The sequence below is a fragment of the Letharia columbiana genome (assembly GCF_014066305.1).
Source record: "Letharia columbiana isolate WasteWater2 chromosome Unknown Sc0000063_s0, whole genome shotgun sequence".
Taxonomy (NCBI): domain Eukaryota; kingdom Fungi; phylum Ascomycota; class Lecanoromycetes; order Lecanorales; family Parmeliaceae; genus Letharia; species Letharia columbiana.
In genome coordinates this window covers 38,656-65,792 of record NW_023501107.1, presented here as the reverse complement: position 1 = coordinate 65,792, position 27,137 = coordinate 38,656, and the positions used below count along the sequence as shown (strand labels likewise).

The window sequence follows — 27,137 nt, the reverse complement described above, 5'->3', positions numbered from 1 at the left end:
TATATGCTATAGATACCATTTCTTTTAAGAATTTAATATAACGTAATATATTTAAATTTCGAATTCTATTTCGTCTTAAAGAGTATAAGCTACTTTTATAATTTTATTTTATAGCCCCAATAGTATAATATATAAGAATTTATTTAAACTTATATTCTAATAATCCGATTTATATCGTTTATCGTAGAATCGAGTTACGTATATTTAAGCTTCTTATTCTATAATAAAATAACTCTTAGAGAATTAAATATCTTTTATTCTTCTTATTAGACTATATAATCTTAATAAAATTCTTATCTTTTTACTAGAATTTCTAGTTATAAATAATACGCAAAAGCTCGATAACACGATATTTATAACTATAATAATCTATTTATAATATTTATATATTAATATAAACAATTCTATAATAAAAGATTTTAAGTTATATATATCTCTAAAACGATCTTTAATTTAGTTAATAATTTACGTAGTTCTTTATAGATACTTCCGTTTATTTTAGAATTTATATATCGACTGTGAAAGATTTACTATAAGTATTCAAATTAAACCTTCAGACTTTATATTTAAAAAACTCTTTTAAGAAATTTTATTTTAAGACTAGCTACTTTCATACTTTTTAAATAAAATATTATATTAAGTCTTTTAATATTCTTAATTTTAAAAATTAATAATAATATAGTCAATCCTATAAAATTAAAAAAAAAGAACGCGTCGCATGTTTTATTGACAGTGGCTGACCGAAAACTTCATTTATTCACAACCTCAAAAAGGGAGTACAAGAAGAGGTTTCAATATTCCTACAAGCAAAAGTAAGTTTACAAACCCTTTCATTGTTGAATTAGCCACTTATTCTGATAGCCCGCCTGACATGTTACATCTCATTCATGGATCTGTTTGGCCCTGGGCAGTACGGTCATTCATAGTGTCGTATCACTCATCTAATGGAACAGTGCTCGTACCTAGCCGAGTATTCCGCAACATATACCCCACTAGCGACCTGAATACGCCAGTAGCAATTTAATGATCCGCAAAGCCAATTGAATGAGTGAACGTCCCGGTCGAATTCAATGGCGAGATGACCATACCATAGGCTGCTCCTGCGCTGCCTTCTCCGCCTCCTCCTCATCCTTCGCCGCCAGCTTCTTTTTCGTATTCTCGTGCCGTTTCTCCAGTCCTCTCCGTCCGAAGAATATCAACACCCCCAATGCAATCGCCCCGCATATCGCCCCAACAATCGACCCTATCTCCGCCCCTACCGCTACGCGTCACTGGTCGTGGCCGTAGGTGCTGAGCGGAGCCGCTGCTGGTGCTTGATGGGGGAGGTGTGGTGGTCAATCCGGACGAGGCGGGCTGTGTCACTGTGACCGCCGATACAGTGATTGCGGGTTGAAGATCCGATACTGCGGCCGTGTTGACACCGCCGACGGTCTGTGCTTCGGTTTGCTCTAAGGTGAAGAGCGCGCCGTGGGCGTTGATGAGGGTTGCGGTTCCGACGCCGCAGACTATCTGGACTGCGGATACGTTTGTTTCGTCGTAGTCGGATCGCGTTTTATAGGGCGCGGTAGAGGGACTGAGCACGATCAGCGATTGTCTCTCGATCCTATGAATGCTGGCGGGGCTGAATGTTGGGGGATAGCTACCAGCATAATTGACCTACGCCGCAGCCATCGACTGGCCAATCGTCGTAATCGAATGCAGTCGTTACTGGCGATCCAAAATTGGAGCAGTAGATCTTTTGTGGTGTCAGGGTCATCGCGATCATACATTGTACGGTCGTATTGCAGTTGATATCGTGTGTTTGTTTGGTTTAGTATACGTTCCGAGCATATGTACGAGGGATAGGAAGCATACTGGTAGAGCTGATATCAATCCACGATCCGCAGACATTATTTGCCCGGTTGAGAAGCTCAGGCAAGGACTTGGGCGAAGGCGTGAAGGCAGGCGGCGCTGAGGAAGTGTGTGCGAGCCAGGCGAGGAGGCATATTGAGAGCAGATGAAGCATGTTTGAAGTATCTGAAAAAAAACCAACTCTGTAACAAATGACAAAACTACCGAAATCTGTCAAGAAAAAAAGCGGTAAAGCGAAGAACGTCGTGAAGAAAGAGGGACAATGTTCGAGACGACAACAGCGCGGGACAATATCGTTAAAATGGTGTCGCTTGACCAAATACCTTCAGCTTGCGGCTTAGATCACTGGCGATGCAGGAGCTTGATAGCGTTTGACTGCGGTCCGGATCGTCGCATGGTTCTGACCAAGGATTTAATCATGATTCGGCGCGTCACGCCAACGGTGGTAAAGCCTCACAACGCCGAGCACGTTGCTTGTGCAGGGTTCAAGATCCTCGGGAGACCAGTACGCGGCACAGTGGCCAACAGATCATGGATCCGGTACTGCAGTAATTGAAATTCCGAGCATGCTTTCTGCACTCGAGAGAATGTTCTTGAGTGCCTTCTCAGACGAATTGATGTTGAACTTCGAACGAAGACGCCTCCCAGCCTCAAACCCACCTGGATTTCAAAATCTCGCGCGGCATTTTTTTCAGCGGAAAGTGGCGAGCAGGCACATCTCGACAGGTCGGAGAAAATGATTGCCTAGATGTAAACAAAAAGAGGTTGCTAAGCCTGTTAATATACGGTCACGTAAGCGAAGCTTCGATGCGTCTTTGGGTCGGCATGCCCGAGAGATTTGTATTCTCAAGCACCGAAATATCGCATATCCTGAGCGCTTGCGTACACAACATCGGCATCGGCGCTCACCGTATGCTACATCTTGCTGCTGTCGAAGTAAGCGGTAGGGCGTGTCAGACCTTCAACATTCACCCTCAAGCCCATAGATTCGGAGCCGAGCATCCGCCCACTCAACTCGTCTCTGCCAACCCCGCAGGTAACGTCGACATCATCTCCATCCCCCCTAGCATCCCAGGCCCAGGCCCAGGCGCTGGTGGCGCCGTCAGCAACTTTCCCCACGCCACCATCCTCCCCGTCCTGCTCTCAAAAACTCCGTACCGCTGCACGTACAGAAGCTTCTCCCTGCTGGTATAATACCACAGCCCGGCCAATACCTTGGTCGATTCTCCATAGGTGAGTCCACATCCTGGACAGTTCACGGGTGCTATGATAGCTTCCACATTGTATGCCGTCTGTTCGCGCCTGCGGTCTAGGAAGTCTGACTGAGGCTCCGATGCGAGGACTTTGGCAAAGTTGTGGAGGCAATGAAGGGTATTCTCGGCGGGGAGAGGGATTCTGGTAGGAAAAAGTGTAAGGTGGAGGGTCAGCGGCGTGCCAGGGATTGGGTAGTGGTGTCCTTCGTCACTAGAGACAACATTAGCGAGTATTTCTGTGCTGATATATGTGAAAGTACTGCTGAATGTAAAGAATCTAAGATTGGGCTATACGAACACTGTGATGTTGGCCTTGGTAGAAGGAAGTGGCGCCGTGGTCGTAGCATTGAGGAGAGGCAAGGCTAGCGCGTCCGCGAGGCTGTAGAGATAGAGGAACTTGACAAAGCAAATCGCAGGCAAAAGCCGCATCTTCAGGAACAACATTCAGTAGAAACTTACAAATGAGAATGCAAAGATGCACGCGAGCTCTTTACCTTTTGAGTGCTACACATATGCGCAGCTTTGGCATCGCGAAGGAGACGCGGGCGTCAACGGGTTTCACGACGATGATCGTCTCTTATCAAAACCCTCAAAGTACAGTTGATATGGTTTCTGCTATATCTGGGGAGAATTAAGCACGCGACTTGAAGTCATTGCGCATACAGACGCTGGAGAGTCCGGGGTAAAAGAGGTCTGAGCGCAACGCCTAGACCCTCAGCCGCCATCATGCGCAAGATGAGACGATGCAGCTTACTGACCATACTACATTTGGTCATTGCTCGAGTGAGAAACCAAAGGTCTTAGGAGACTTCCCTTCCCTCGTGCATATACACACAACCGGTAAAGATCAGGTGATACCGGATGAGACGTGATGGATCGTTGGCCTCAGCATTGAATGTCAGCCGTTGAAGATAAGGCAAAGTTTTGATTGAGCAAGCGTTTCTGATGACGAGACGCTCCAAGGAACATCGTATCTTATCCGCTGGCCGGGGCCGACCAAAGCTAGGGCGTGCGACCAAGGACGCAGGATCGATCGCTCAATCAATGAAGCTGGGTTAAGCTCCGAAGCCAGATGGCCTGCGCGGCGGCCCAGAGCTTAGACTCATTACACTTTGGGGTTTGCCGACATCCACCTGCGAGCTTATCTCGCAGAAGATGGAACCAACCAAACAATGAGCCGTTGCTGGCGCTTATCAAGGCTTCCCTCCTTGCGCTTTAAGCGACTTTGATAAGGAGACCGGCATAGGCTCGACGCAGCACGAGACCTGTCGATTATTGGCCGTCAAATTCTTGGCCCGTGATGTTACTCTGTGACTGTCACGAATGGGATAAGATGGATGAAAGTGTACGCAAACCGTCGCTAGCCTTGAAGTCTTAACGACGAGTCATGAATTCAGGTCAAATTGGTTAGATTGTCGGAAGTCACCAGTAGGCAATACGGACATCCAAATGTATGTCCACGCGGTGACTTGGATAAACTACGAGTAAGACGTATGAACATGACACTTAATAACGCTGAGATGAAGATGCATTTGGGAGCATCAATGAACGATGAGTCAGTCCTGTCAGGGCTTCGCGGGCGGTGTGATTTACGTCTCTTACCCATCTTGCTACATGGAGAAGATTGGTAATCTTACCTTCGCAAACAGGAGTGTGAGCTAAAAGGTTACATCCACGAAGGTCTTGGCATTGTGACTCACAGGTGCAGCAGGAGGAAACATCCTCCAAGTACAAGAACGCGCAGACGCTGGAACTTGATGCATTTCCCAGTAAAAGAATCGAGATCTTGGTTAAAACAAAGAGAATTGCTAAACAGCAGACCTGATGACAGAAATCACGAACACAGAGCAGCTGAAGGCTTACCTAGGCAAGCTTGGCAATGCCAAGATCGATTTGAACTCTTTGCAGCTGCTCGCAGGTGGCACCGCGAATTTCGTGTGGCGCTTGCTTGAGAGATCTGGGAAAAAAATCATTATCAAGCATGCAGAACCGTACCTCAAGACAGCGCCAGGTCTGTCCTTCTCAGTCGATCGCATGGACTTCGAGCACAAGGCTATGACGTCTGTGCCGCCGCTGCTCAGTCCGAGCTCTGTGGTCGCTGTGCCAGAGGTATACCAATACGACTCCCTTAGCCATGTCCTCATGATCGAAGATGGCGGTGCGCGCACGTTGAAGGAAGCCTATGCAGACCCCACGCTTGACACCCCCACCTTCGGCAAAGCGCTGGGTCGATGGCTCGCAGGATTACATCAACGGACCAAACATACGGCGATCGGCGACAACCAAGCAGCCAAGTCCATGTATCGTTTCGCGTATACCCATCTTGCCGTCGCCCTGCAAAAGTATGATCAAGACCCTTCTCTTGCTGAGCAGATCGATGCCCAGTATGGCTCTCTCCTCCAGACTGACGACGAGTGTGTATGCCACGGAGACTTCTGGCCCGGCAATGTCCTCATCGACGATCAAGGGAGGTTGAGTATTGTAGATTGGGAGATGGTGCGCAGAGGGTGCGGAGCCACGGACCTGGGACAGTTCGCAGCGGAAGCGCATTTGCTGGATCGTTTTCGAGGAGGCAAGGGGTTGCGCACGACGTTTCTAGAAGGCTATCGGGGGACTGGACAACTGGACAATAGGTTCCTCAAGCGTGTCGCCATTCACATGGGCGTTCACCTTGCGTTCTGGCCCACACGGGTCAGCTGGGGGACGGAGACGGAGACAAAGGAGATTGTGAAGGTCGGGTGCGAGCTGATGAAACGGGCACTTGGTCAAGATGAGAGCTGGTTGGCTGGAAGTTTGTTGAATGAGTTGCAGGCATAAGCTTGACTTTGAGGCTGTGGTTGCGTTGGTTGGTTCGAGATTGTTGGAGAAAGCGGGGGAAGGAAATTTGATGCGAAGATCCGATTGAAAAGCTTAGTCATCTGTCAGCCTTGGCGAGCTTGGAGGAAGGTATTCGCGGCCTCGACCCTCTTCTAATAATTTAGTCAAGTTGAGCTGCAATCTCTCTCTTTCTGCCTGGTCAATAATAAATGAATGATTGGCTTCAGCTGCATCATGTTGGTATCACGGGTTAAGAGCGCATGCCTTATATCAATTACCTATCTTGCCTCATCTCGTGCCTCGCTGAAAAGTATGAAAAAGTTAGGCTATCAAATATGGATACGCAATTTGCGCAATATTGCACTCGAGCCCCTCTGTCCCAGAGATGTGTCCCGTCCCTTGTTGGTGATCTTATCTGACCCCTCGTACTATCCAGAAGTGAGCTACCTCGCTTAATAGCGCCGGGAGAGTTAACCAATCAAACTACTCACTTCTCAGCGAAAATCGTAGTTTGATTGAGTACGCGTACACAGAACGAATTTAATTTGTCTTCTTATATCTCTCTGCTGGGGACTAATTCCTGGTCGTGTAAAAGTTGCTCAGTCCGTACTCCCACTGCAAATGTCCTCCAGTTGCCTTCCTTTTCCAAACTCATCCAACATGGCTTCTCAATTCTTCAAAATGATGCGCTCTCTCTTCTACCAGCAATCGACAAAGCAAGAAAAGGCAAACTCGTTTCATACGATCAACGGCGTCTTCGGCGACTGGGCAACATCCGCTGTTGAAGACGTGCCACCTCCATACACTGAGTCGCCAGAGGGAAAGACCCACTTCCAGGACGAAAAAGATATCCTTCCTCCACCATTTGCAGGCCCTTGCCTCCAGATCTGTCCACACGAGGCGCTATCGTTTGAGGATCTGAAGAACACAATCAGTTCTACCGCGATGAAGAACCACGGCGAGATTGTTGACGCGTTAACACTGGGTTGTCATGAGCCCCGTAGCCAATTCGACCTGGCCGCTGTGGATCCCAAACACGTCTGCGTATCATCTCCTAGCTCACTACGAGGCTTCGGCACTTATGCCTCCCATGTTGGCAAGGAACCTGCACGCGCTCCTGGTATCATGCTTTCCTTCCAATGGGATCTGGGATGGCTCGATGGTGTCAGGGCCCAGGTGGAAACTGCAGCAGAGCTTCAGCAGTTCTTGAATGCGGATGGCATCTGGCTTTGCCCGCATAAACGGATCAATGATTCTGATATTGTCAATGCCATCTATGGCTTCGTCAAAAGGCCGTTGGGACGGGAGGTTTTGACTGGATGTGATTCTTGCGATACCGAGATTACGATTCTTGCGAGGAGGGAGGGGAATGATGAGACGTGCCGCGTGACGACAAGGAGGTATTTGGGCGCGGTGGAGACGCCAGATGACCCAATCTGGCTGGCTCAGTGCGGTGTATGAGCCCGTGCCATGTACCAATCGTCAGCTCTTTACGCTCGGCAGCTATTTGCGCGGGATCATCCTTAACGCTCGTTATTCCATGCTCCTGGACCGAAGGCTTGCATTGACTTCTGGTTCTTGGTCTAAGCCAGAACCAGGAAGGCAAAATCATCTGCTCAGCTGCGGCGATGATGAGTAAAAGGGGTCGGTCACTCAGAAGTGGATCGGAAGAGATCCCGAAGCGCCAAGTGGTGCACAAATCCGCGGCACGGGCGAGAGGATATGAAGAAGCGAGACGGTGTCGGAAGGGAGAAACGGCAAGGGCTTGGCATCCTGCCACCGTGGCAAGATTGCAAATTGGAAAGCACTGATTTGATAAATTGATAAACCGCAATGGGCAAGCAAAGTTCGGGTATGGTGTTGGTGTCAAATCATGGAAGGATTTCATCTCCAACATCGACTATTGCAGAGATTAGCCAATGGAACCATCTATCGCCTCTAGTGCAGCTTGTCAGCTCTCTTGATGTCAACATTACAGTAGCGAAGGAATAGTAATTTTCATGCATGTCATCATGATCCATCAAATCTTGCACCTCGATAGTTAATCACGCGGTGACTGATGTGACAAGATCCTGATCTTTCAAATGTGACGTTAGTCAAGGCCAAAAAAAATGGTGTGCTATGCCTCATCCTGAACGATCAGTGAACTGCCAAGACTGATCCTGGGGTGGTTTTCCAAACACAAACTGATCCAGCCGGTCTGGATCTGTAGGCATGGGAAGGGAAATGTGCCCCCATTTGCCTCGAAAGTCTCGATGCGAAGCTTAAGGCAAGATGCTGTCTTTTGAATCGGGTCAACCCAGTACCCACGGCTCTGTGAGTCGCATGGACCGGTTACGGACCATCTTTCGTCCTAGGAGTTAGTGGTCCTCAAAGCTGACGGTCTCGAGGTTCAAGGCTTCTTGCAGGATGAGATTGATTGCGATCCATGAGCCAGTTTGGTACTTCCCCTGAAGCTTATACCTATCTAACGTCACGTTCTTGATTCCCAGAGAGCGTAACGAAGATGAGTGAGCTGAGAATAGCTCAGCATCTATTAGGGTAGTTTCTTGCAAGCTCTTATGGGATCTGGGCCGTCGATGCCATTCTTTTGCAAGAACGTTTCAGCGCGCAGGTGGTCACAGAATCGTTAGTGACAGAGTCGTAGCCGCTTCCAATTTTGCCTTTTGATAGTCTTTGAAATTGGCCCTCATCGTAATGTCCATGGCCAAGGTAGTCCTCGCCCAAGACGAGACCATCATCATCGCATCTGCACAATCTATCGTCAATCCGGCAGAATACATTCTCGATAGCACCGCAATAGCTCCTGGCTCTGCTGCAGTCTTGATCGATGGGCAAACTGTCTCAGCAGATCCCGCCAAAGATCTTTTCATTAATGGCGCCGAGGTTCTGACCGGATATCCGACTGCAAGTTTTACCAGTATTTTCGCTTCCGCCAGCACTACTGCATTTTCTAATTCTGTCATGAGCGGCGTGGACGATAGCAGCAGTGGCTCAGGCAGCTCAGGGTCTCAATTAACCAGCATTGGATCGGGATCAATGTCTGCTTCGTCAGCGCTGGGTTCGTTCCCTACAATTTTGAGCCAACATAGCAACATCACTGTGCCAGCAACGTCCACTGCTACAGGCTCGAATCATAGCGATTCTGTTATTCCTTGGCTAGTCTCCACAGGTTTAACCTTGCATACTAACAAGGCAAGCTCGGCATCATCCATCGCACCGAATGGAAATGTGAACGCCAAATCAGCTAGCTCAGCATCATCCATTGCGCCAGGCCTGGATACGAACATCAACTCAGCCAGCTCAGCATCGCACTCATCCAGAGTTGCTTCAGTCGCAGGCTCCAGTTCACGTGCAGGAACCAATGTGTCGCCCACAGGCTCAAATACCTTCGTCCAAAGCAACAAAAGCACTGGATTAGCTGCATCTGTAACTGGGGTAACTTCTCTGTCCTCGAACGGTACATCATTTGTCCTTGGCTCGCCATCGACTCGATTGTTGACTTCAAGTTTAGCCACAGCAATCACAGCCCTTGGATTATCAAACACGGTTTCTCCAATGACTGTTGCTTCTTCAAGTATAGCATCATTGATGCCCGCTTCTATTACATCAGGCCCAACCATCTCCATGCCGATCATAACGGTCGAACCGACTGGTTCGGTCGCAAGTGCGGCTGGAATTTCCCTGGGAGGACTGATAGTCGGTATTTCGCAAGAAGCCCAGACCTTGTCAAACATTGTAACCAACTCGGCCTCTAGCTCGTCATATGTCCTCAAAATTCAAGCAGTAGAATCAAAGTGGGACAATTTTTTCAGACAGGTAGGTGGCGACAACCCACCCTCCTACGACTCGGCTTGCACGGGAGGCGGCCTTACGGGCCTGCTTGAATTGGTGGGATGTATAAGCAGCGGTTTGGATAAGATCAGGCTTGGCATCGAGGGTATCGATAAAACCAATCCAGGCCCAGCGTTGACTGATATAGAAGAAGTCATAGCTAATGTCGCTGAAATGGCCCAAGAGGAAGAAGAGGAAGAGGAAGAGGAGGAAAGGACTCAGAATGAATCACAAGCACACAAGACGCAGGAGAGCACAAGAACGCCAAGTATTTCGGTAGGAAGTTCTACACTCAGCTCATCAGCCATTTTGTCGAGCGTGTCATCAAGCGTTTCGTCAAGTGCAGTGTCATCAGGGATTATGACGGACCCTCCATGCGACACCAATATACCACAGGCCCTACCGTCCGGATACAGCATTGACAATGGCGCTGCCGAAGTCGTGCTGGGCTTTGTGGGCGACATTCTCCTGTAAAGTCCTCGGTGGCGGAGTATCAGGCTTCACGACCTCTACACTAGCCAACAGCACCTCAGCAATGGTCTCCAGTATAGCTGTCGTACCAGGCACACCGCTATCGGCTCTCAGCTCCCAAGATGCTACGACGCTATCAGTACCTCCGGCCGAGAAACATCGCCCAAGTGGTATAACTTTGCTCACTACTCTGTTGACACCGTCATCTACAATGGCCGTTCAATCATCGTCATCATTGCCAGCAGCCACCAGTAGCGCTCCCGTCGTGATTCCTGGGCAAGGTGGCCTCTCACCATGCGCTGAGTATCTGTCCGATGAACAGGGTTATGCGCCCGGCACAGAGAACTTTTGCTTTTGCGACGGCATCAAGGCGCCTATGCTTGTCAATACTGTTAGCGGCACCATAGTGAGCGACTGCAGCTACACCACAATGCCGTCCTCGGGCTGGACTCCTATCGTTACCGCAGGGTACTCATCACCCACACCACCGTCCTCTACACGGCCTCCTTCAACTAATCCGGCTCCCAGAGCTCCCCCGACACCCATAAGTCTTGGGCCTATCTATATATGTATTCTGATGTATATCTCCAAAAACTTTCCTATCAAGAACGGAGGGACAATTCAATTGAAGAAGAACCATGAGCTAATGATTCAATCATGTACAGTGTCAACCACATCGAAATGGGAAAAGATGGCGAGCACGCTACCAGCACGTGCAACTGTAATGATGGAAGCCACCCTACTCCCACTCTTACGGCAGGGAGCCGCGCGTGTCCGTCGCAGGTCACCTCCATTAACAATTGATGCGCTCGATGGTCCGTCCAGTTTACATGGAGGAAACCTGGACTAATCCAGACGTCTAGTCCGGATTTTTGGGCGCCTTGTCCGCGATCAACTGCGGTACACGGGTAGAGACTCCCCGAACAAGTACCGGCATCGCTGATTGTCAAAGCATCCCTTGTCTGAACAAAAAGAACTTTCGTAGTTCGGCGAGCTCGTCGAAGCAGGAGATGATGGTGATGCAGGGATGGAGTGACGTTTGGCGAGGTGTTTGATGAAAGGGGGCTTGGTGAATGGAGAACGGGATTTGTGAGTTTCGGAAATGTTGGGTTAGAAAAGAGGAAGGTGGCCATTTCGCTGCTTAGGCTGTTATTGTTGACAATTATTGGCGGTGGGAGCTTGAGTCTCAAAGAGTGATTACCTTAGGAGGAAAAGTCATCGGATTACAGACATGGATACTTTCACAAGACAGAAACAAGCCTGAGTTTGGTCGAAATTCTGAACGCGGAAGTGAAAGGAGACTCACAATACTTGTACGTTTCGAAAAAACAGACACCTTCACTACCGTAGTATCGATGGTTGTGTAGAGAAATGCGGCTCAAGACTGTATGAATGGAAAAGAAATTTCACCATTTTGCATTCTCCGTGTACAGACGCAGCCGACGACGGTGGGCCTTCTGTCGAAATACTGTTACAAGGCATGCATACCTTACCAGCAGAGTGACGGATGCACTGGTTGTGCCATATCTCTGGCATGATGATTGCTCTTACATGGATCGGCAGGGTGTAAAATTCAGGCGTTCCAACCGAACATCAAAAAGTCCCTGTTTGCAATCCACCGCAACTCAACAGCGGAAACTCTTACAAATATCGTTTAGTATCGCGTTTGCTCTTCTTGGGCATCCTTAACCGTTTGCAGCCAGAGTTTATCGTGACGGCGTTGTTCAAAAGTCAATACGTTGCAAAGTATACCATTTTTGAAGTTCTGTCAAGCCACTTTGCACGGAAGGCGCCAGTCTATGGGATTACAATATCTCTCTGGCGTGGTCACTGCTCATCGCAAGAGCTACGAACAAAACCTCCAAGACGAATCTTCACCAAAATCTATGCATTCCCAGCCGCCTGATTCTTCAGCATGATGTGGCAGAGGAAGTGGACAGGTGCCGCCCTCCACAACATATCGTTCCACACGATGCTTGAGACATGGAACTTCCTCCGGACGCTCGCCCACAAGACGCCAATCGTCTGATTTATTGGGGTCCACTGCTGACCATGCTTCATTCCATCCGTTGCTTAGGTTACCGTCTAGACGAACGGTTTGGAGACACAGGTGACTTTGCAGGATTAAAATAGTCTCGACCCAGGAGCCATGACACTCCTTTCCATCCAGTTGATAGTGTTCGAGGCCGATATGAGCAAGCTCCAGAGATCGTAAAGTCGTGGCATGAGTCGTCAATAACTTTATCAGGCTGATATCCGTTGCCTGCAAGGCCCGGAGCTTGAGCTGCTTAAGACTCGGCCAGTGACCTCCAGCTTCAAAAAGCTCGGACAGTTTCATGGTCCATTCTATATCTTCGAATGGTAGGAAGTCAAAGGATATCTCGAATGTATGGAGGGATGGAGAGCTCGAAATCATCTTTGCGAGATTTGCTCCTTCATTCTCCTTGCCTTGGTCAGATTTTATCTCGACTGCAAGATACTGACAAGCTTTTGTGGCTGTAGCCGTGACATCTGCCACTTCTTTGGACTGCTGTAAAACACTCCAAGGGATACCAAGCGCTTTGACCGTTTTTAACGGTTTCTGGACTGTATGAGCAGCTGTCAATAGGGCAGTGAATTGTCCTGCGTGGAATTCACATCCACCAACCGACTGGGCTCTACCAAAGTACCTCGCGCGATGGAGCTCAGTTGATCATAGACCAGCCCATCACTCAGTGAAGCAAATCTTCGCCGCGGGCGAAGCGAACCTCTTCAAGTTGTGGTAGCTTGGCGAGATCGCTAGTCACATCTTGAGTCCCGATGTCAAAAATCCGCATAAGCTGTTCGCTGTGATGGTGAGCGCAAATTTTTTGACAGTGCATCTCAACTTCTCCCGATGTGAGACTCTTCGCAAATTTACTTATCGTGGTCTTATCACGTAAGTGAAAACCTTGCCCAACGAAATACTTGGACCAACTCTTGAAGTCCATGCAGACATGGTCATTCCAGAGCATTATCCCGCTATAACACATGGCCTTCACAAGTTTGCGCTTCAACAGAACCTGGCGAAACAGGGAATTCTCAGCAGCGTAGCTGAAGTTTTTGCAGACAAGGCGACATCTCTTGAGATTAGGCTGATCGAGGTTCCTACAGAGCTGCTGGAGGAACTCGGCAGGCATCGGCGGAGTAGTTACTCGGTCTGTTGCACGAGAGGCCATGGCGAACCTTGGAGTGCCTCAAGGTCCTTTTACAAGTAGTCGATGAAGCGGGTGAGCCACGGCGTGCTCCAGACGAGTAGAGAGCGCACATCAAGTGCAGGCCTTGTTATGTTGCGTAGAGCCCACGGTGCTGTTGAGCGATAGAATACACGGAAATGGATGATGAATAGATTGAGAAATAATGATTAAACCATGAGGGAGTTTGAGTAAAGTACAAAGGCACACGGCAAAGTCGGACAGCGCTAGTAGCAGCCCTAACCCTACTGGTACTGCCGGAAGGCGACCCTGTACTATAACCGAGGACCCTAAAACTATGTTCTAGGAGCGCATAGATGTATTTTCAGAAATTTACCTCAGTCGCGCCTGATAGTGACAATGGACCCGAGAGTGAGCTCAGGTTAAGCGGACTTCCGAAGCAGATCTGATGTATTGTCCGGGCAACCCTTCAAGCAGGTCGTTACTCTATTCCGAGACCTTGGCCCAGGAGTCTTGGCGCCCAGGATCTTGCCTGCGAACTACGTGGTGATAATGCGGCATGATACCATTTAATCGGTGTATCTTTTCATCTTGCTTCCAACAGCCGTTGTAACCACCTTCACGAGGTATCAGGACCTGAGAGGGAACGGTGCAGCAACCATAGATTGGTTGAGCTCATCATCAACTCTGCGCTGCAGCGTCTTTATTTCACCCAAAACGAACATGGCAAAGACCGAAGTGTCTGCTATGGGCTAAAATCAGTTGCTGACGGGGGTTATTTGCTCTACTCATGCCTCTGGTAGAGCGCTACAATGATTGGAACGTCACCGATAGGTCTTTCGATGATCCACACACGCTTGAGTTTGACCACAGGATTGAGGCTGATGCGGCGATCTCTGGAACCGGGCTTGCTAATGTTGAGAAGTGAGTCCTCATTGCTTATCCTACCTCTTCTAAGCAGCAATCAGCCTGAAGACTGTATCTCCGCTTACTCCACGACTGAATTGATTCAGCAACGTGGAAGCTACCTGTATCATTACGGTCCTGAAGCCCGAATTTGGCTGGACTCAAGTGGGGCACTCTTGGGTGTACGACCCTTCTCGCAAACAAACCGACTTGAACTCGATATGGCGAAACAACCTCGCAGATTGCGTGCAATATGACAAGGACTCTTTGGGCCACTGTTTCTGTAATAGTTTCACAAGTCCAGCTACAGCCTATGTCGGGTCCGAAGCCGAAACCCTATCCGACAAAATGGATGCTTTAGAGTGGCCGAGCGGTACGACTGAGTTCGTCAGCCGTTTTGCACCAGCCGGTCAGTACATCATCGGTCCAAAATTCTGCTCAGCTTATCATCTTGGTCATGGGTATGTGGGAACGGCGGGGCATTGCTTGGACAAGGCGTTACTTGACAGTCAGTTGGAGGAGCTGAGAGTGGTTTTCAATTGGCTTGACGATGTCGTGAGTAAGAAGACGTTTTCGGAATCACAGGTCTTTAATATCGAAAGAGTTGTACTCTGTGACACACACGGACTTGCCCCCGCCCCAACAGACCCGGTCGAGACTGCTCGTTGGGCGCGAAGATGGGACTCTGCAATTCTTAAGTTGAGAGGGACACCAAATCAGCTATCTCTCCTAAAGAAAGCAAGGCTATCAACGAAACCTCCGAGCTTTGGCAGTCCAGTCTACAACATCGGCAGCCCTTTGGGCACGCAGTTAAAAGTCTCTGGAAGGGGCCACGTGCTGCGGCATTCCCTTGTGGGCAACGATGGCGATCCTTTCTCGCACGTCATTGCTGGCTATGGAACATATACAACGGACATGGATCAATTCGAAGGCAAGTCTATAAAATCTTTCTCTGAGTTCCTACTGATCTGCCTCCGAAGGTAATTCAGGTGGTCCAGTCTTCCATGCCAACACTGGCTTAGTCGTTGGCCATACCTCTTCGACTCAAGACGCTGTTTTTGAAAGTGATGCACTTGCCGTAGAATGTTGGGCGCATGAGTTTGCCAAACACTCTAGGAATTACATTATCGCTGCTGAAGTCAACGCCCTCTTAGAGAAACAAGAACCCAACAACAATTTCTATAGGGTTCATCCAAAATTCCTGCGTACGCTGACGGGAAAGCCAAGAGACAGCCCACTGATCAAGGATGCCACGAATATGTGTCCTGGCGACCTTGGGACGAATAAAGAATTACGAACTGGTGGGAGATATCAAGCTGTATTTAGTCGTCACCATTTCGACACGAAAGATGTTTACTTGAGGAATGCTACCGGAAGGGTGGATCGTAGCGTAATATTCTTGACACCGCTCAATGTCCTACTCGGCGAATATGACGCCTGCGTCCTCACTATCAAGTTTGCAGGCAAGACCAAGGCTTTCGGAAAGCCAGATGCCGGTAGTAGCGTCAACATTACTATCGGTGCCGCGCAGTGGGTAATCCAGAACTCAGACTTTCACAAATGTAGTAGTGCTACCATTCCACTCGGGACAGATGCGTGGTCAATGACATTCGACCTTGCAGCCCAACAACACGATATCCCAAATAGCTGCCTTCATGCACCACGCGGTCTCACTGCCTGGACTGCCATACGCCTTGATCAGCCTACTCAAAACCCGCCATCAGTAGTTGGGCTCTCCCTGAGCATCAAACGCGCCAGTTTCCCCTTCCCAGCGGAAACAAACTGGCCACCTGAGAGAAAAGATGTGACCGCTAACCCCGAGGAGACTGAGCTGAGTTGGCCTGAAGAGACGTTTGAGTTCGCAACGACTGCTGGAGATACCTCGGGAGCTTCTCAGATGGATGGATTCCCCGAGACAATTGTGGCACAAAACTATAGGGAGTCTCTTTGGACATGGGAAGCGCCGATCAATAGAGTGTGGACGAATCCTCGTCAGCCTTCTCAGGGTCTGAGGGACCCGTTGATGGATAGTATCGATGAATTGCTTGCGTGAAGCTTGGCGTGCTTGGTATGTCCGTGATGTCTGTTAGCAGGTGTTCCCTACAAGCAAAATCTGGCCAAGGACTATTGACGTATTTCGATGGCTCCAGATCGCCGAGTCTGTGCAACGTGAAATGTTGGGCCTAGTGAGCAAAAGTATTAGACTCTACCGGTGGTAAAGGGGCACCCATATCAAGAAGGTTATATTCTTCTATGGCAAATTCAAGATTTGCACCCCAATCGCATAGGATTTTCACAACAACCAAGTCTCCACGTCCAGCGGCAGTATGTTGGGGAGTCTCCCCAATGCTGTCGGACGCATTGACGTCAGCACCGGAATCGCACAAATGCTCATTGGTTCTTGCAATCTCAGTGGGAGTGGGAGTGAATCATTCACCAAGCTTTCCAGACCCAATCGCTTCCCCGGCACATCGGCACCGTGCTCAACGGCGCCCAGCAGGCCATCGCCGTCGACAAGTCTCTCTTCCCCCTCGGGCACTCCCGACTCCCAAAATCATACATCTCGACCAGATCTCAAACGTCATGGGCACCGTCACCACCTATTTTTAAAACAAACAACGTGACGTCGGCGATCTCCGACGACCTTCCAGACCTTCACGGCCTCGGGCAACTTCTCCGTCACCCCGTTGCCGACAGCTCCGACCTAGTCGGATCACTTCCTCACGGCGCTCCAGTGTCTGCAGGCTAATGAACAGGTCATCGCCCGTGCCATCGATACCGTCATGACGAACGCATCCGACCCGAATTGGAACATCCCCGGCTGCGGCGCTGGGTACGATGGGAATCCATAGTATTTGCGGCACCTACTATTGAAACCCAGGCCATCAATGTGTCTCTCACCCTTGATTGACCAACATCCGCAATCCGTCCCTCGACCCTACGGCCGACTTGGATGCTTTCTTTCTGAGGAAACGGAACGGCGCGGCGTGACGGAGATCCGGTCGTCGATGCGGGCGTTCGGGATACCTGGGCTCTGCGGTAGAAAAGGCTGCCAGTGGTGAGGAGCCCCGCATTGGAAACCGAGGATCGGATGGGAAGGCGTGAGCGTATGAATCGGTAGCTGATGCGCTCAAGCAGGGATCGGAAACCCCGGCCACGTCGGTGCCAGGTATGGATTCATCGACTACCCACTCCGGAGCGGGTTTTAGGTCGATGGGTGCGTCGCGTCGGCTGTTCGGATGGTAGGTTGGGTGTGGGTTTTCCATGATCGTGTGTTGGGGGGTATCACTTTCTTTTCTCAATGGTGCGTTTTCGTACTCCTTCTGCAGACGAAATGGGAGTATTGTGTCTGGTGATTAGGTCTGAGTTTGGCGGAGGGTGCTTTGTTGGAGACTTGGGAGAGGAAAGCTTGGGGATTTTCTTGTAGGGTGTTTGGTTGCAGTAGCGGATAGAAGTCGGGATGATTACCTTATGAGGTCGTCGTCTCTCCGTGCACTCCTTTGATTTGTTTTGGGAGGGTTGTTCACAGGTAGATTGGGGATGTTGTAAGACAGAAAAAGAGGTCGAAAAACACAAAGTCAAGAGGAATCATCTGACTTCAGGTGAGAAGGTTTTTCTATCTACAGCAGTTGGCTTTTATCTTCATATTCGGATGTATCTACATCGGCCACCGAAACAAGTCTCAAAGCGCATTTATCCTTCCCAACACCCATTCCAGATGCCGATACGTCACTCTCGGCTGGAACTCTGGCTGCATATGCCCACTCAAAAAGGTCTCCGCCCACATCAACCCACGCTCGTAATGCTGCACACCCATTGTTCCCTGTGGCCCATCAAGGCCCGCGGCCCCATTTGCCGCGAACACAGCCTCGTATTGCAAATCCGGCTCCGTGATAACGATTGGTGTAGCTGGCTGGCTTTGGAAGCCCAGCTTGCCATTCCAGGTCATGTTCTGAATGGACATGAGGGTGCCGTTCGTGATGATGATCATGTCGAAGTCTCCGTTCCCGACGAGCACGCGATTCGTGGCTTCGATCACCTGGGGGAGGACGTGCTGGATTGGATCGGCCGAGAGGTCGCCTTCGCCTTCGGGACCGCCGGTGTAGTAGCCGTTGACTTCGGCACCACCAACGATGACAGGGTTGACGGCGCATTCGGCCCAGTCAACGTATGCGGGCGCGTGGATGGCGGCTTTGACGTCCGAGCGGTTGAAGTAGGTGGAAGCGCCTTCGGGGGTGTAGACGAGTTGGGTGGGGAAGGAGAGGACGTCCCAGAGGAGGGGGCATTGCTGGTTGACTTCGTAGATGTCGAAGCAGGGGTTGTTTGTCAAGGCGGCATCATCGATCATGTCGAAGACATCGCAGTTGGCTTCGCTGGTGTAGTTGAAGAATACGGGTGGCTGGTTTCCGGGAGGTGGGAATGTGAGGTACTTTTCTCGGAGGTCGGCGTATCCGCAGGACTTGTCGAGACTTTCGAGTTGGGCGAGGAACGAGGCATTGAACTGAAAGAGGGCTTGGTTCTCCATGACGAAGGGTACGGCAGCGACCTCCTCCTGTGTGTAGTCGAATTGGCCGATGCAAGGGTCATAGACTAGAGCTCCTGTAGACGCGCGTGAGATCAAAGTAGGAGACTGCCATGGGCCGCGGAGGGCGACTCACCCGAGAGGTCATAGTACTCCTTGTCCTTCTGGTCCAACATCGCCGCAGAAATGTATGGAACGTAGCGGCCCGCATAGCTTTCGCCAGTCACGTATATCTTGTAGTTCTTGATCCCAAAGGTCTTCTCCCAGTTCTTGAAGAACTTGATAAAGTCTTGGGCAATCTCCTCCTCGGTCGTGGCGGTGACTTCGCCAATTGAAAAGCCTGTGCCGACGGGTTGCTCAACCCTAAATCCCACGTTAGTCATTGCGCTAATACATCGGTTCAAGCGACGGTAAGACATACCATAGCATGTTTGTCAAGTTCACCCATGAGCTAGACCATGTTAGTCCCATCCGTGAGTGTAAAGGATGAACAGGTCATACTATGGGTTCTCCACAGGCGCAAATGTTCCCGGCTGCCATAGGAACCTGCCGTTTTCTTGGAAAAAGCCCTCCAAGGAACTGCAACCGGGTCCACCATTCAACCAAATGGTGATTTCGTCGACGGGTTTTCCAATGGTTGGATTGAACATGAAGAACAGCGCTCTAGAGGCGTTCTTCTCATCGATTGGGATCAATCCGGAGTACATCTCACCAATGTCAAAGTTGACATCGGGCAGCGAGTCGACCTTGTACTCTGCGAAATTGTGAGTCATGTGTCAGTTGTGACGAAAGGACATGGACTGACTGGCTGTAGTGCTGGTGAGGAATTGAGAAGTGGCAGGCGTGGAAGTGTTTGTTCGACGTGCGCTCAATTTCTCATATGTAGCCTCACGCACCGCCTTCTTGGCCTTTTCTTGGCCTCTGCGCGATACGTCGCGAAGATGTGAGTGCTTTACGGCGGCAGAGACGTCGAGGATCAGGACGGACACTGCGAGAGCTGAAAAGAGTCCCCGCATCTTGGCTGACTGCTTGAATAGCTGTCCAAGGTTTGAGGAAAGAGCTGTGTGTAAGAACAGAGCCTAGAGAGAGGCAGGCTTGTGAGGGAAGAAAAGGAGGAGACTCGGAGAGACTGTGAGCTCTTTAAAGCTCCCCGGACGCAGGTGTGCATTGAGAGGTGCATTGCCCCTCACATATTCTCATGCAGGTCTCCATCAAGGCAGCCTTACCACGAGGGATTTGCAGCGGTGTGAGGGGAGATGGATAGATACCTTCCAGAATCATTCTGGTTTCATCCTGGTTTCTCGGTCCTGGACGAGCAATCCGAACCGTTCACATGTTGTCGCCGATGCCAATTACTAAAGGAGCAGGTAGAAATCCGGTTGAAGCATTCGAGTCTCAGCGGGTGGGCTTTAGCTGCATGGCAAGGTTGAAAAAGATGACTTGATGGGTTAGTCATGGAGTAGGTGCTGAGATAAGGCTTGTATTGGTGTAAGGGCTGTAGACGATGACAAAAAACGTCCGATAACGCTCGCTACCAACGGCCGAAGAGAAAGAAATTCGGGCAGTTGCAGATGCGTGCAGAACATGGCTGCAGAGTAGATCACATAAGGCCTCACACCTTCCTAAATGGTTCAATAATAATGTCATAGTAAGGGGGAAGCAGGATTCCTCTAACGGTGATGGTGCTACCGGGTTCTAGAACTGGTGGATATAAGCGTCAAAGCGGTTGGAATATTTTTACTGGGAAGCATGAACATTGGGAAATGGGAGATACAGCAACCAGGATTGAGCTGGGAGACACAATATTGATTTCCAGCAATCCAAGTATCCCCGTATAGAAATCTGGTTTTGATCCTTGCTCCAATTCCTTGGAAATAATAACAAAATGGAAACAATTTTAATGATAATAAATGACCGAGGCTTCCGGTTTCAAAGGAGAAAAAGAAAAAATCAATTGCGGGGTAAATGTGACTGGGTGAAATTTCTACCTTAGGTACTTACCGTATGTACCTTAAGGTATCTTGGAGGCTGATCTAGCCGGGGGACTAGTGAAGCTTGGCGTCATTAGCGGATGATCTCTCGGCTTTTCTTTCCATCTTAGATCTGAAAAAGATTGTTACATACGGTACGTAGAGGTAGCTGGCAAGGCCTTCTTCGGAGATGCTTGCTCTCTCCGTCCTTTCCACCTTCATTCATGCTCGTATAAGCTTGGTGATCAATAATCTTCATCGTATCCATCCGCTGAATCTGATTGGGAAATAGCGCTGAGGCGCCTGCCTGCGTCTACTTTCGCCCTGGAGAAGAGGAAAGAGGAAGCACGCAGTCCGTCGTGCTTCGCGTATTTTCCACATTTTCTGGCTTTGGTAAAATATCCTCTCTTTGGTAGCATCGTTTGCGCTCGACCTCTGAAGGTGATTTTTTCAATGTGTATAAGAGAGCGTACGATGTGGTCTATCGCGGCATGTCCAAAGGTACAAGCTGGCTGTGTGTTCTGGCGGAGTCCCTGGTAAAATAGATCGGTTCAGCAAGTCTCTTGTTGAACACGATGAATCAAATATTCTGCGAACAGGTTAATGTCAACAGCTGCGCATCTGCCTCGTATTTCCAGAAGACCGAATCATACAAGAGCACTGCTTTTATTCGTATGTGCTCATCATTACTGTTGAAGCAATCCTTTTCCAGTCGTTCCGTGGCATTATTGACTTGCAGGCTCCTGTTGTCAGACTTACTCGTTACCGCGTGATCGACTCTGCTTTTTAACGTGCGTTCCTTTCTGACAAAGAATCTTCGAGGTTGCATAAATCTTTCGATTCTAGAAGAAGCGCCTCTAAGCCATCCATACGCAATGAGTGCAGGTGATTGGAGCGCCTACATCTGCGCCAAAGACGTTCGAATCTGTCATTTCATGACGTACACCTTACCCGCTGAGTCGACGGTGGTACGGTCTTATTCGGCCGTGTCCTTGAAACAAGACGGACGCATGAACAGGGCCCTTGCATGTCAGCCGTCTACAGCTCGGCATCATGACACCGGTAACCTGGCCACGGATGCACACAGAGACTGATGCACCCCGGGTCAAGAACGCTTTGCCGTTTCTTGACAGAAGCTCAAGCCCGTTCGACCTATCGCGATGTTTTACGCCTCATCTAACTTCTAAACGATCGCTCTAGTTCCATAGCTTGCATCTCGCATGCAGGATGCATGTCAGAAGACACATCCAAGCTCTTAGGAGTCCATGAGCCTCATGCATTTTCGAGGCTTGGTATTTCGACTGGAAATGCTTGAACGCTTGCTCCACATATGCAGCGCACAGGCCAGCGTCGAATGCTTTTCATTGGATGGTGTTTTTTTTTACACATGTCTGCATCGGGGACTAACCGTTCTCCACAACACGCCATGCAGGTCCTCTACCGTCTCAGATCTGAATACGCCGCACGAGACCGGCTTGGCCCTTCAAATCGCTTATAAGAATGACTGGCCCAACCACGGTCACTTACCGACCCGCCTGTCACCTACAGGCGCTGCAATATCGTGCGCGGAATCACCATGGCGCAAAGTTCCAATGCTACAGCGCAAGCAATGGCAGCGGCAGCAGAGGCTCTGCTCCAAGGGCCAGGCTTGCAACCTCCACTTGGAGTGATCCCCAACCTCACGGATCCACCCTCCCAAGTTCGCTGGGTGTACATCACATTGCCAATTTGTTTGGCTGTGAGCACACCATTCGTCTGGATAAGACTGTGCACAGTGTTCTTCATTCTCAAGTCGCATGGATGGGCGGACTGTACGTACAGATCTAGAATGGCAAATCAATCATGCGAGTAGCTTACCCTTCATAGATGCCTCCGCGACGGCGTGGGCATTCCTGGTGGGGTACTGTACATCGATGTACTTCACCGCCGAATATGGCGGCGGAGTCCATCAATGGGATGTACCACTGGGTCGTGTTTTAGAATTCGCAAAGGTAAATTTCCGCCACTCTCGTGATGCACATTACATGCTGCGAAGCCGTGACTCAAGAGCCATTTTAGCTAGCAAACACAACCGAAATCCTCTACAGCCCTGCCATCTTCCTCGCCAAACTTTCCATCCTCCTCATGTATCGCCGCCTTTTCGACACAGCCGGGACCGGCAAAACCCACTATCTCATCCACATCCTCATCTGGGCCAACCTCGCTTTCTACTTCCCCTACCTCTTCGCCAGCATCTTCCAATGCGTACCCCGCGCTCGCATCTGGAATCCCACCCTCAAAGGCGGCTGTGTCAACCTGCAAGCCGCCTTCATCGCCGCTTCCGCGATCAACGTCGTCTCCGACTTCTCAATCCTCCTCCTCCCACTCTACCGCATCTCAAAACTCAAACTCCCAACCAGGCGCAAGGTCGGCGTCTTGGCCATCTTTGCCGTCGGCTTATTGTACGCTCCCCTCCTCTCCCACCCCCATGTCCTGATCCTGTAGGAACACGTCGCGAGCACATGTCGCTAGCCAGCCAGCCAGCTAACATGAACTCACCCGCGCACCAGCACCTGCATCGCCTCCATCATGCGCTTCGTCGTCTCCTTCCACACCGGCAACCCGGACAAGACGTACTACCTCCAACCCCCGGCCCTCTGGTCCGCCGGCGAACTCGCCTCCGCCATCCTCTGCGGCTGCATGCCCGCCACCGCCGCCTTCGTCAACCACGTCTCGCCCAAGCTGGCCCACACGTGGAGCCTCTACCTGCGCCCGTCGCCGGACGGCACGCCCCGGGCCGGGGGTGCGCCGCGGGCCCCGTTGCCCAGGAGCAGTTGGAGAGCGCCCAGGGCGTGGAACGAGAGTTATCTGTTGAGGAGTGGGAGTGATGGGGAGGGGGAGGTGGGGATGAGGCAGCTGGTTAGTCATTGTAGCGATGAGGGGGCGAGGGAGAGGGTGGAGGAGCATTTGCAGTGGAGTGGGTGGAGGAGGTGAGGAGGGGGTTGATGATGGGTTCGGTGGTGAGGGAAGATTAGGGGGGCGGGGATGGAGGGAGGGGATATCATGCGTTTTAGGTCGCATGTGGTTAGTGTATGTCGTAGGTAGTGTTGGGTCTGTTTAATGTAATAGTACAACAACGAGGCACTTTAAATAATCTCGCTATTCCACTAACGATGCATGCCGCTTAGTATAATACTTCACACACTATCAGAACCCAGCCCCCTTGATCATCCCCTCGCTCTCCACCCACAGCTCCTCCACAAGCCCCTCATCCTGATTCCACCAATCGGCCCTCTTGCCCAGCTTCCCGAACGGCGCAACATATCCCCCACCTCCTCCCCGGTATCGCAGAATAGCGTCGACGTCGCCCCGTCGGCTACGGAAAGCGTGCCCGGCATGAGACCCCTAGACGCGGGTTTCCGAGTCCGCTTCCTTCCGTTCTTCTTTTCTTGACTCACGCCGAGATATAAGATGGGTAGGGTCTAGGAAGAGACATAAAGGTCGATGATAACGATGACGGAGAGAATGGTTTGTTCCCCCAGAACTTCTGGCGGCTGTGGTGTAGGAAACGAGTCGGGAAAGGAAAGGCAGGCAAGCAAGGTTTTACGTACCAGCGTACCATATGCCGCACAAAACTGCCGAAGAGGCTGGGGTCCGCGCTCTGCAAGTTTGTCGCCACGATGCCGGGGTGGACCGATATGCCCTTGCCGTGAAGGCGGTCGTGTAGGGCGCGCGCGTGGGTGATGGAGGCAATTTTGGAGTGGCCGTAACGTTTCCTGGTGAAGAGTTAGAGGGGGGATGGCATGGTCTGGGCACTTGATATCTTTCTGATATTTGGGTGTTGAAAGAGATGCGTGACGTACCATCCGTTCATCGCACCGGTAACATATTCCAGGTTTGGACGTGCCAGGTCCAGTAGCTTGGGAGCAGGTGGTAGCAGCGCTGCGTCATCTGCGACGTTGATGATGCGGACACGGTTCTTGGAACTGCTAGAGACGGCCGTGGACTCGACGATCGGGAGCAGTGTTTTGGTAAGCAAGAAGGGGGCAAGGTGATTGGTTTGCCATTGTCTTTCAAAGCCGTCGGTCGTGAGTTGGAAGGGGACTGCCATGATCTGCACTAGGCGAGGTTGTCAGCAGGCTCGGATATCTTGTGACCCGAGCAAGGCCTTGACAGAAGTCAAAGTTTTCGTACGCCAGCATTATTGATCAAAAGATCCAGTCGCGTCTCGTGCTTCTGAAAGCTTCTGCCCCTGCCCTCACGCTCCCCAGGCTTTGCAGAACCATCTCGAGCATATGGAGGTCGAGTGGCTTCGCGCTGGATGCTTTCATCTGCTCTATGGCCTTTTCAACTCTGTCGGGCGAGCGGCCGGCGATGTAGACTCGGGCGCCATGAAGAGCGGGCTGGAGTGTGGTTTCGTATCCGATCCCTGAATTACCTGCAATTTTAAGGGTGAGCACTTGTCGTTAGGGACTATGCTTGAGGGCTCCTAAAAGAACGGCGCAACTCCCGTGACAATAGCGACGTAGCCGCTTAGATTGGGATTGTCTCGAGCATGGTAAGGAGTGGACTTCTCAGAAGGCATGATGATATAGGGAAGCGTAAGGAACGAAATACAACAAATCTTGATAGATCTCAAATGCTAGCACAGTGGAAATTGATGACAAGGTAATGTGAGCATCCCAGGGTAATGTAGAGGCTATATATTCTACCAACAGACTGCAGAAATCTCGAAACCCCGCACTATGAGCAAGGCTATTATCAAAAAATCAGAGTCGGACGTATCAAAGTAGATATCAATGTCAGAAAGTCAGAGCAAGTGCCAACACGAGAACGTATGTACGTATGTCTGGTGTTTTGTCTGGACTCGGTCTGGGAGTCTTGGCAGGGGTGGACGCTAATTTCTGACATCTCTGACATCTCCAAGAGCATTGTGGCTTGCCCTCTTACCGTAATTCTTCTTGCAAAAGCCATAGCGACTATGACCACCATTCCGGGAAATGGAGACGCAAATGGAACGACGGATCTGCAGGTCAGACTAAAGTACAGCAAAAGCGAGAAAGATGATTGGACTAAAGTAGAAGACAAGGCACTTAGGAAGAGGATACAGGACAGGCTAGCGAAGAGGAAGAGCCGTATGTTTCGTCGCACGGCGTTTTGTTTTTCGCCAAGTTTGTAATTGACTCTCCAATCAGGAACGCATGGACCCAAGGACAAGACAAAGAAAAGGCATGGGCCTAAACACTCAAAAGAGACAAGTGAAATAGCGGCAATCTCGGAGGAGGCGGCTACGAGGAGCGAGAGCGAAAGCCTTTGGACAGATACGCCAAGCCAGGTCCTCAAAGAAATCTGGGCCGCATCGTCCAGCAACTCACCACCTTTTCAAGATGATGTTGACAAGACGATTCAAGGGATTTTCGCAACCCCCGGGCTTGCCGAGCATCGTTACATCAGCCTCATGGAATACTCTGTGCTTCGAGCTTTCTTCCAGAATGCAAATTTGCTGGCCATAGACCCAGTTCTCCTCGCAGATGACTATGCCCTCTCGCCATGGACAACATCGACTCCGTATCCAGGATGTGCGCCGGATGATCTTAGCCCAACGCCACTGCAATTGTCGACGCCGCATCATCCATACCTCGATATGATTACTCCTCCATCGCTGAGGGATAATGTCCTTCTTTCTGTCATGACCGATGAGCAGGAGGATCGGCTCTGCTATGATATGCATCGTGGCTCCTTCACGATTTGGGGCTCTCAGCCGTGGAATGCACTCGGTATGTAGTATCTCTTTCCCTCTAATCGCGGCATAGCTGATGTTGTGTTGGGCAGCGTGGGAGATATCGCAGGCATTCGTGACCAACTGGGCGTGGTTGGTAGATAATGAGACGATTCGTTGCTCGAATTTCTGGAGAGCGGAAAGAGGGGAGGATCCATTGATCGTGCCGTATTTGAGCGGGAGTATCCTCGGAGAAATAGCTTGACCTGGTCAGGCGGTCTATTGAGTATGTATTCTCATTGCGAGGGTCCCAGGTGCTAGCTCTTGCATTGCGCCTCGTGATCTTGGGCGCCCATTGCGTGTAGCCTTGCACGAACATACATCCTCCGTGCAATCCGGTGAGGCGAGTGTAGCTCCATCGGCTGTATGTGCCATCCTGCATATTTCAACTTTCTGACAGACATTCGCTTCTTTTGCTTATCCTGCACTTTGTAGGCCTTTGGTACATAGCGTTGAAAGGGCGTGCATCCTTGCTATGATCTGGTGTAGCGAATGAGACGCTATCCACGATAGAACCCAACACGTTTGATACTTGTCATGGAATTTTCGCTGACAGTACCCTCAGGTACGGTGAGAGAGGCC

General features: G+C 50.3%; 11 protein-coding genes across 11 annotated transcripts; 7 read left to right on the top strand and 4 right to left on the bottom strand.

Moving 5' to 3' along the window:
* Positions 1–1,125: 1,125 nt before the first annotated feature.
* On the bottom strand, positions 1,126–1,765 carry HO173_011517 (uncharacterized protein; the record flags this gene model as incomplete). The annotated part of the gene is made up of 2 exons (XM_037313397.1): positions 1,126–1,573; positions 1,644–1,765. The coding sequence occupies 2 exons, from the start codon at positions 1,763–1,765 to the stop codon at positions 1,126–1,128; spliced, it is 570 nt and encodes a 189-aa protein (XP_037159669.1).
* Positions 1,766–2,861: 1,096 nt separating this feature from the next.
* On the bottom strand, positions 2,862–3,533 carry HO173_011516 (uncharacterized protein; the record flags this gene model as incomplete). The annotated part of the gene is made up of 2 exons (XM_037313396.1): positions 2,862–3,315; positions 3,403–3,533. The coding sequence occupies 2 exons, from the start codon at positions 3,531–3,533 to the stop codon at positions 2,862–2,864; spliced, it is 585 nt and encodes a 194-aa protein (XP_037159668.1).
* Positions 3,534–4,928: 1,395 nt separating this feature from the next.
* Positions 4,929–5,921, top strand: HO173_011515 (uncharacterized protein; the record flags this gene model as incomplete). The annotated part of the gene is made up of 1 exon (XM_037313395.1): positions 4,929–5,921. One exon carries the CDS (start codon positions 4,929–4,931, stop codon positions 5,919–5,921), a length of 993 nt encoding a protein of 330 aa, XP_037159667.1.
* A 660-nt stretch (positions 5,922–6,581) lies between these two features.
* Positions 6,582–7,382, top strand: HO173_011514 (uncharacterized protein; the record flags this gene model as incomplete). Its single annotated transcript, XM_037313394.1, has 1 exon — positions 6,582–7,382. One exon carries the CDS (start codon positions 6,582–6,584, stop codon positions 7,380–7,382), a length of 801 nt encoding a protein of 266 aa, XP_037159666.1.
* Positions 7,383–8,618: 1,236 nt separating this feature from the next.
* HO173_011513 (uncharacterized protein) lies at positions 8,619–10,229 on the top strand (the record flags this gene model as incomplete). Its single annotated transcript, XM_037313393.1, has 1 exon — positions 8,619–10,229. One exon carries the CDS (start codon positions 8,619–8,621, stop codon positions 10,227–10,229), a length of 1,611 nt encoding a protein of 536 aa, XP_037159665.1.
* A 61-nt stretch (positions 10,230–10,290) lies between these two features.
* Positions 10,291–11,076, top strand: HO173_011512 (uncharacterized protein; the record flags this gene model as incomplete). Its single annotated transcript, XM_037313392.1, has 1 exon — positions 10,291–11,076. The coding sequence occupies one exon, from the start codon at positions 10,291–10,293 to the stop codon at positions 11,074–11,076; it is 786 nt and encodes a 261-aa protein (XP_037159664.1).
* A 3,113-nt stretch (positions 11,077–14,189) lies between these two features.
* On the top strand, positions 14,190–16,358 carry HO173_011511 (uncharacterized protein; the record flags this gene model as incomplete). The annotated part of the gene is made up of 3 exons (XM_037313391.1): positions 14,190–14,323; positions 14,413–14,864; positions 15,286–16,358. The coding sequence occupies 3 exons, from the start codon at positions 14,190–14,192 to the stop codon at positions 16,356–16,358; spliced, it is 1,659 nt and encodes a 552-aa protein (XP_037159663.1).
* Positions 16,359–17,987: 1,629 nt separating this feature from the next.
* HO173_011510 (uncharacterized protein) lies at positions 17,988–19,843 on the bottom strand (the record flags this gene model as incomplete). The annotated part of the gene is made up of 5 exons (XM_037313390.1): positions 17,988–18,904; positions 18,964–19,190; positions 19,249–19,278; positions 19,329–19,581; positions 19,633–19,843. 5 exons carry the CDS (start codon positions 19,841–19,843, stop codon positions 17,988–17,990), a joined length of 1,638 nt encoding a protein of 545 aa, XP_037159662.1.
* A 2,530-nt stretch (positions 19,844–22,373) lies between these two features.
* Positions 22,374–23,770, top strand: HO173_011509 (uncharacterized protein; the record flags this gene model as incomplete). Its single annotated transcript, XM_037313389.1, has 4 exons — positions 22,374–22,608; positions 22,664–22,788; positions 22,856–23,238; positions 23,347–23,770. The coding sequence occupies 4 exons, from the start codon at positions 22,374–22,376 to the stop codon at positions 23,768–23,770; spliced, it is 1,167 nt and encodes a 388-aa protein (XP_037159661.1).
* Positions 23,771–23,983: 213 nt separating this feature from the next.
* Positions 23,984–24,887, bottom strand: HO173_011508 (uncharacterized protein; the record flags this gene model as incomplete). Its single annotated transcript, XM_037313388.1, has 3 exons — positions 23,984–24,152; positions 24,235–24,552; positions 24,640–24,887. The coding sequence occupies 3 exons, from the start codon at positions 24,885–24,887 to the stop codon at positions 23,984–23,986; spliced, it is 735 nt and encodes a 244-aa protein (XP_037159660.1).
* Positions 24,888–25,757: 870 nt separating this feature from the next.
* On the top strand, positions 25,758–26,760 carry HO173_011507 (uncharacterized protein; the record flags this gene model as incomplete). The annotated part of the gene is made up of 3 exons (XM_037313387.1): positions 25,758–25,911; positions 25,972–26,553; positions 26,609–26,760. The coding sequence occupies 3 exons, from the start codon at positions 25,758–25,760 to the stop codon at positions 26,758–26,760; spliced, it is 888 nt and encodes a 295-aa protein (XP_037159659.1).
* Positions 26,761–27,137: the final 377 nt, after the last annotated feature.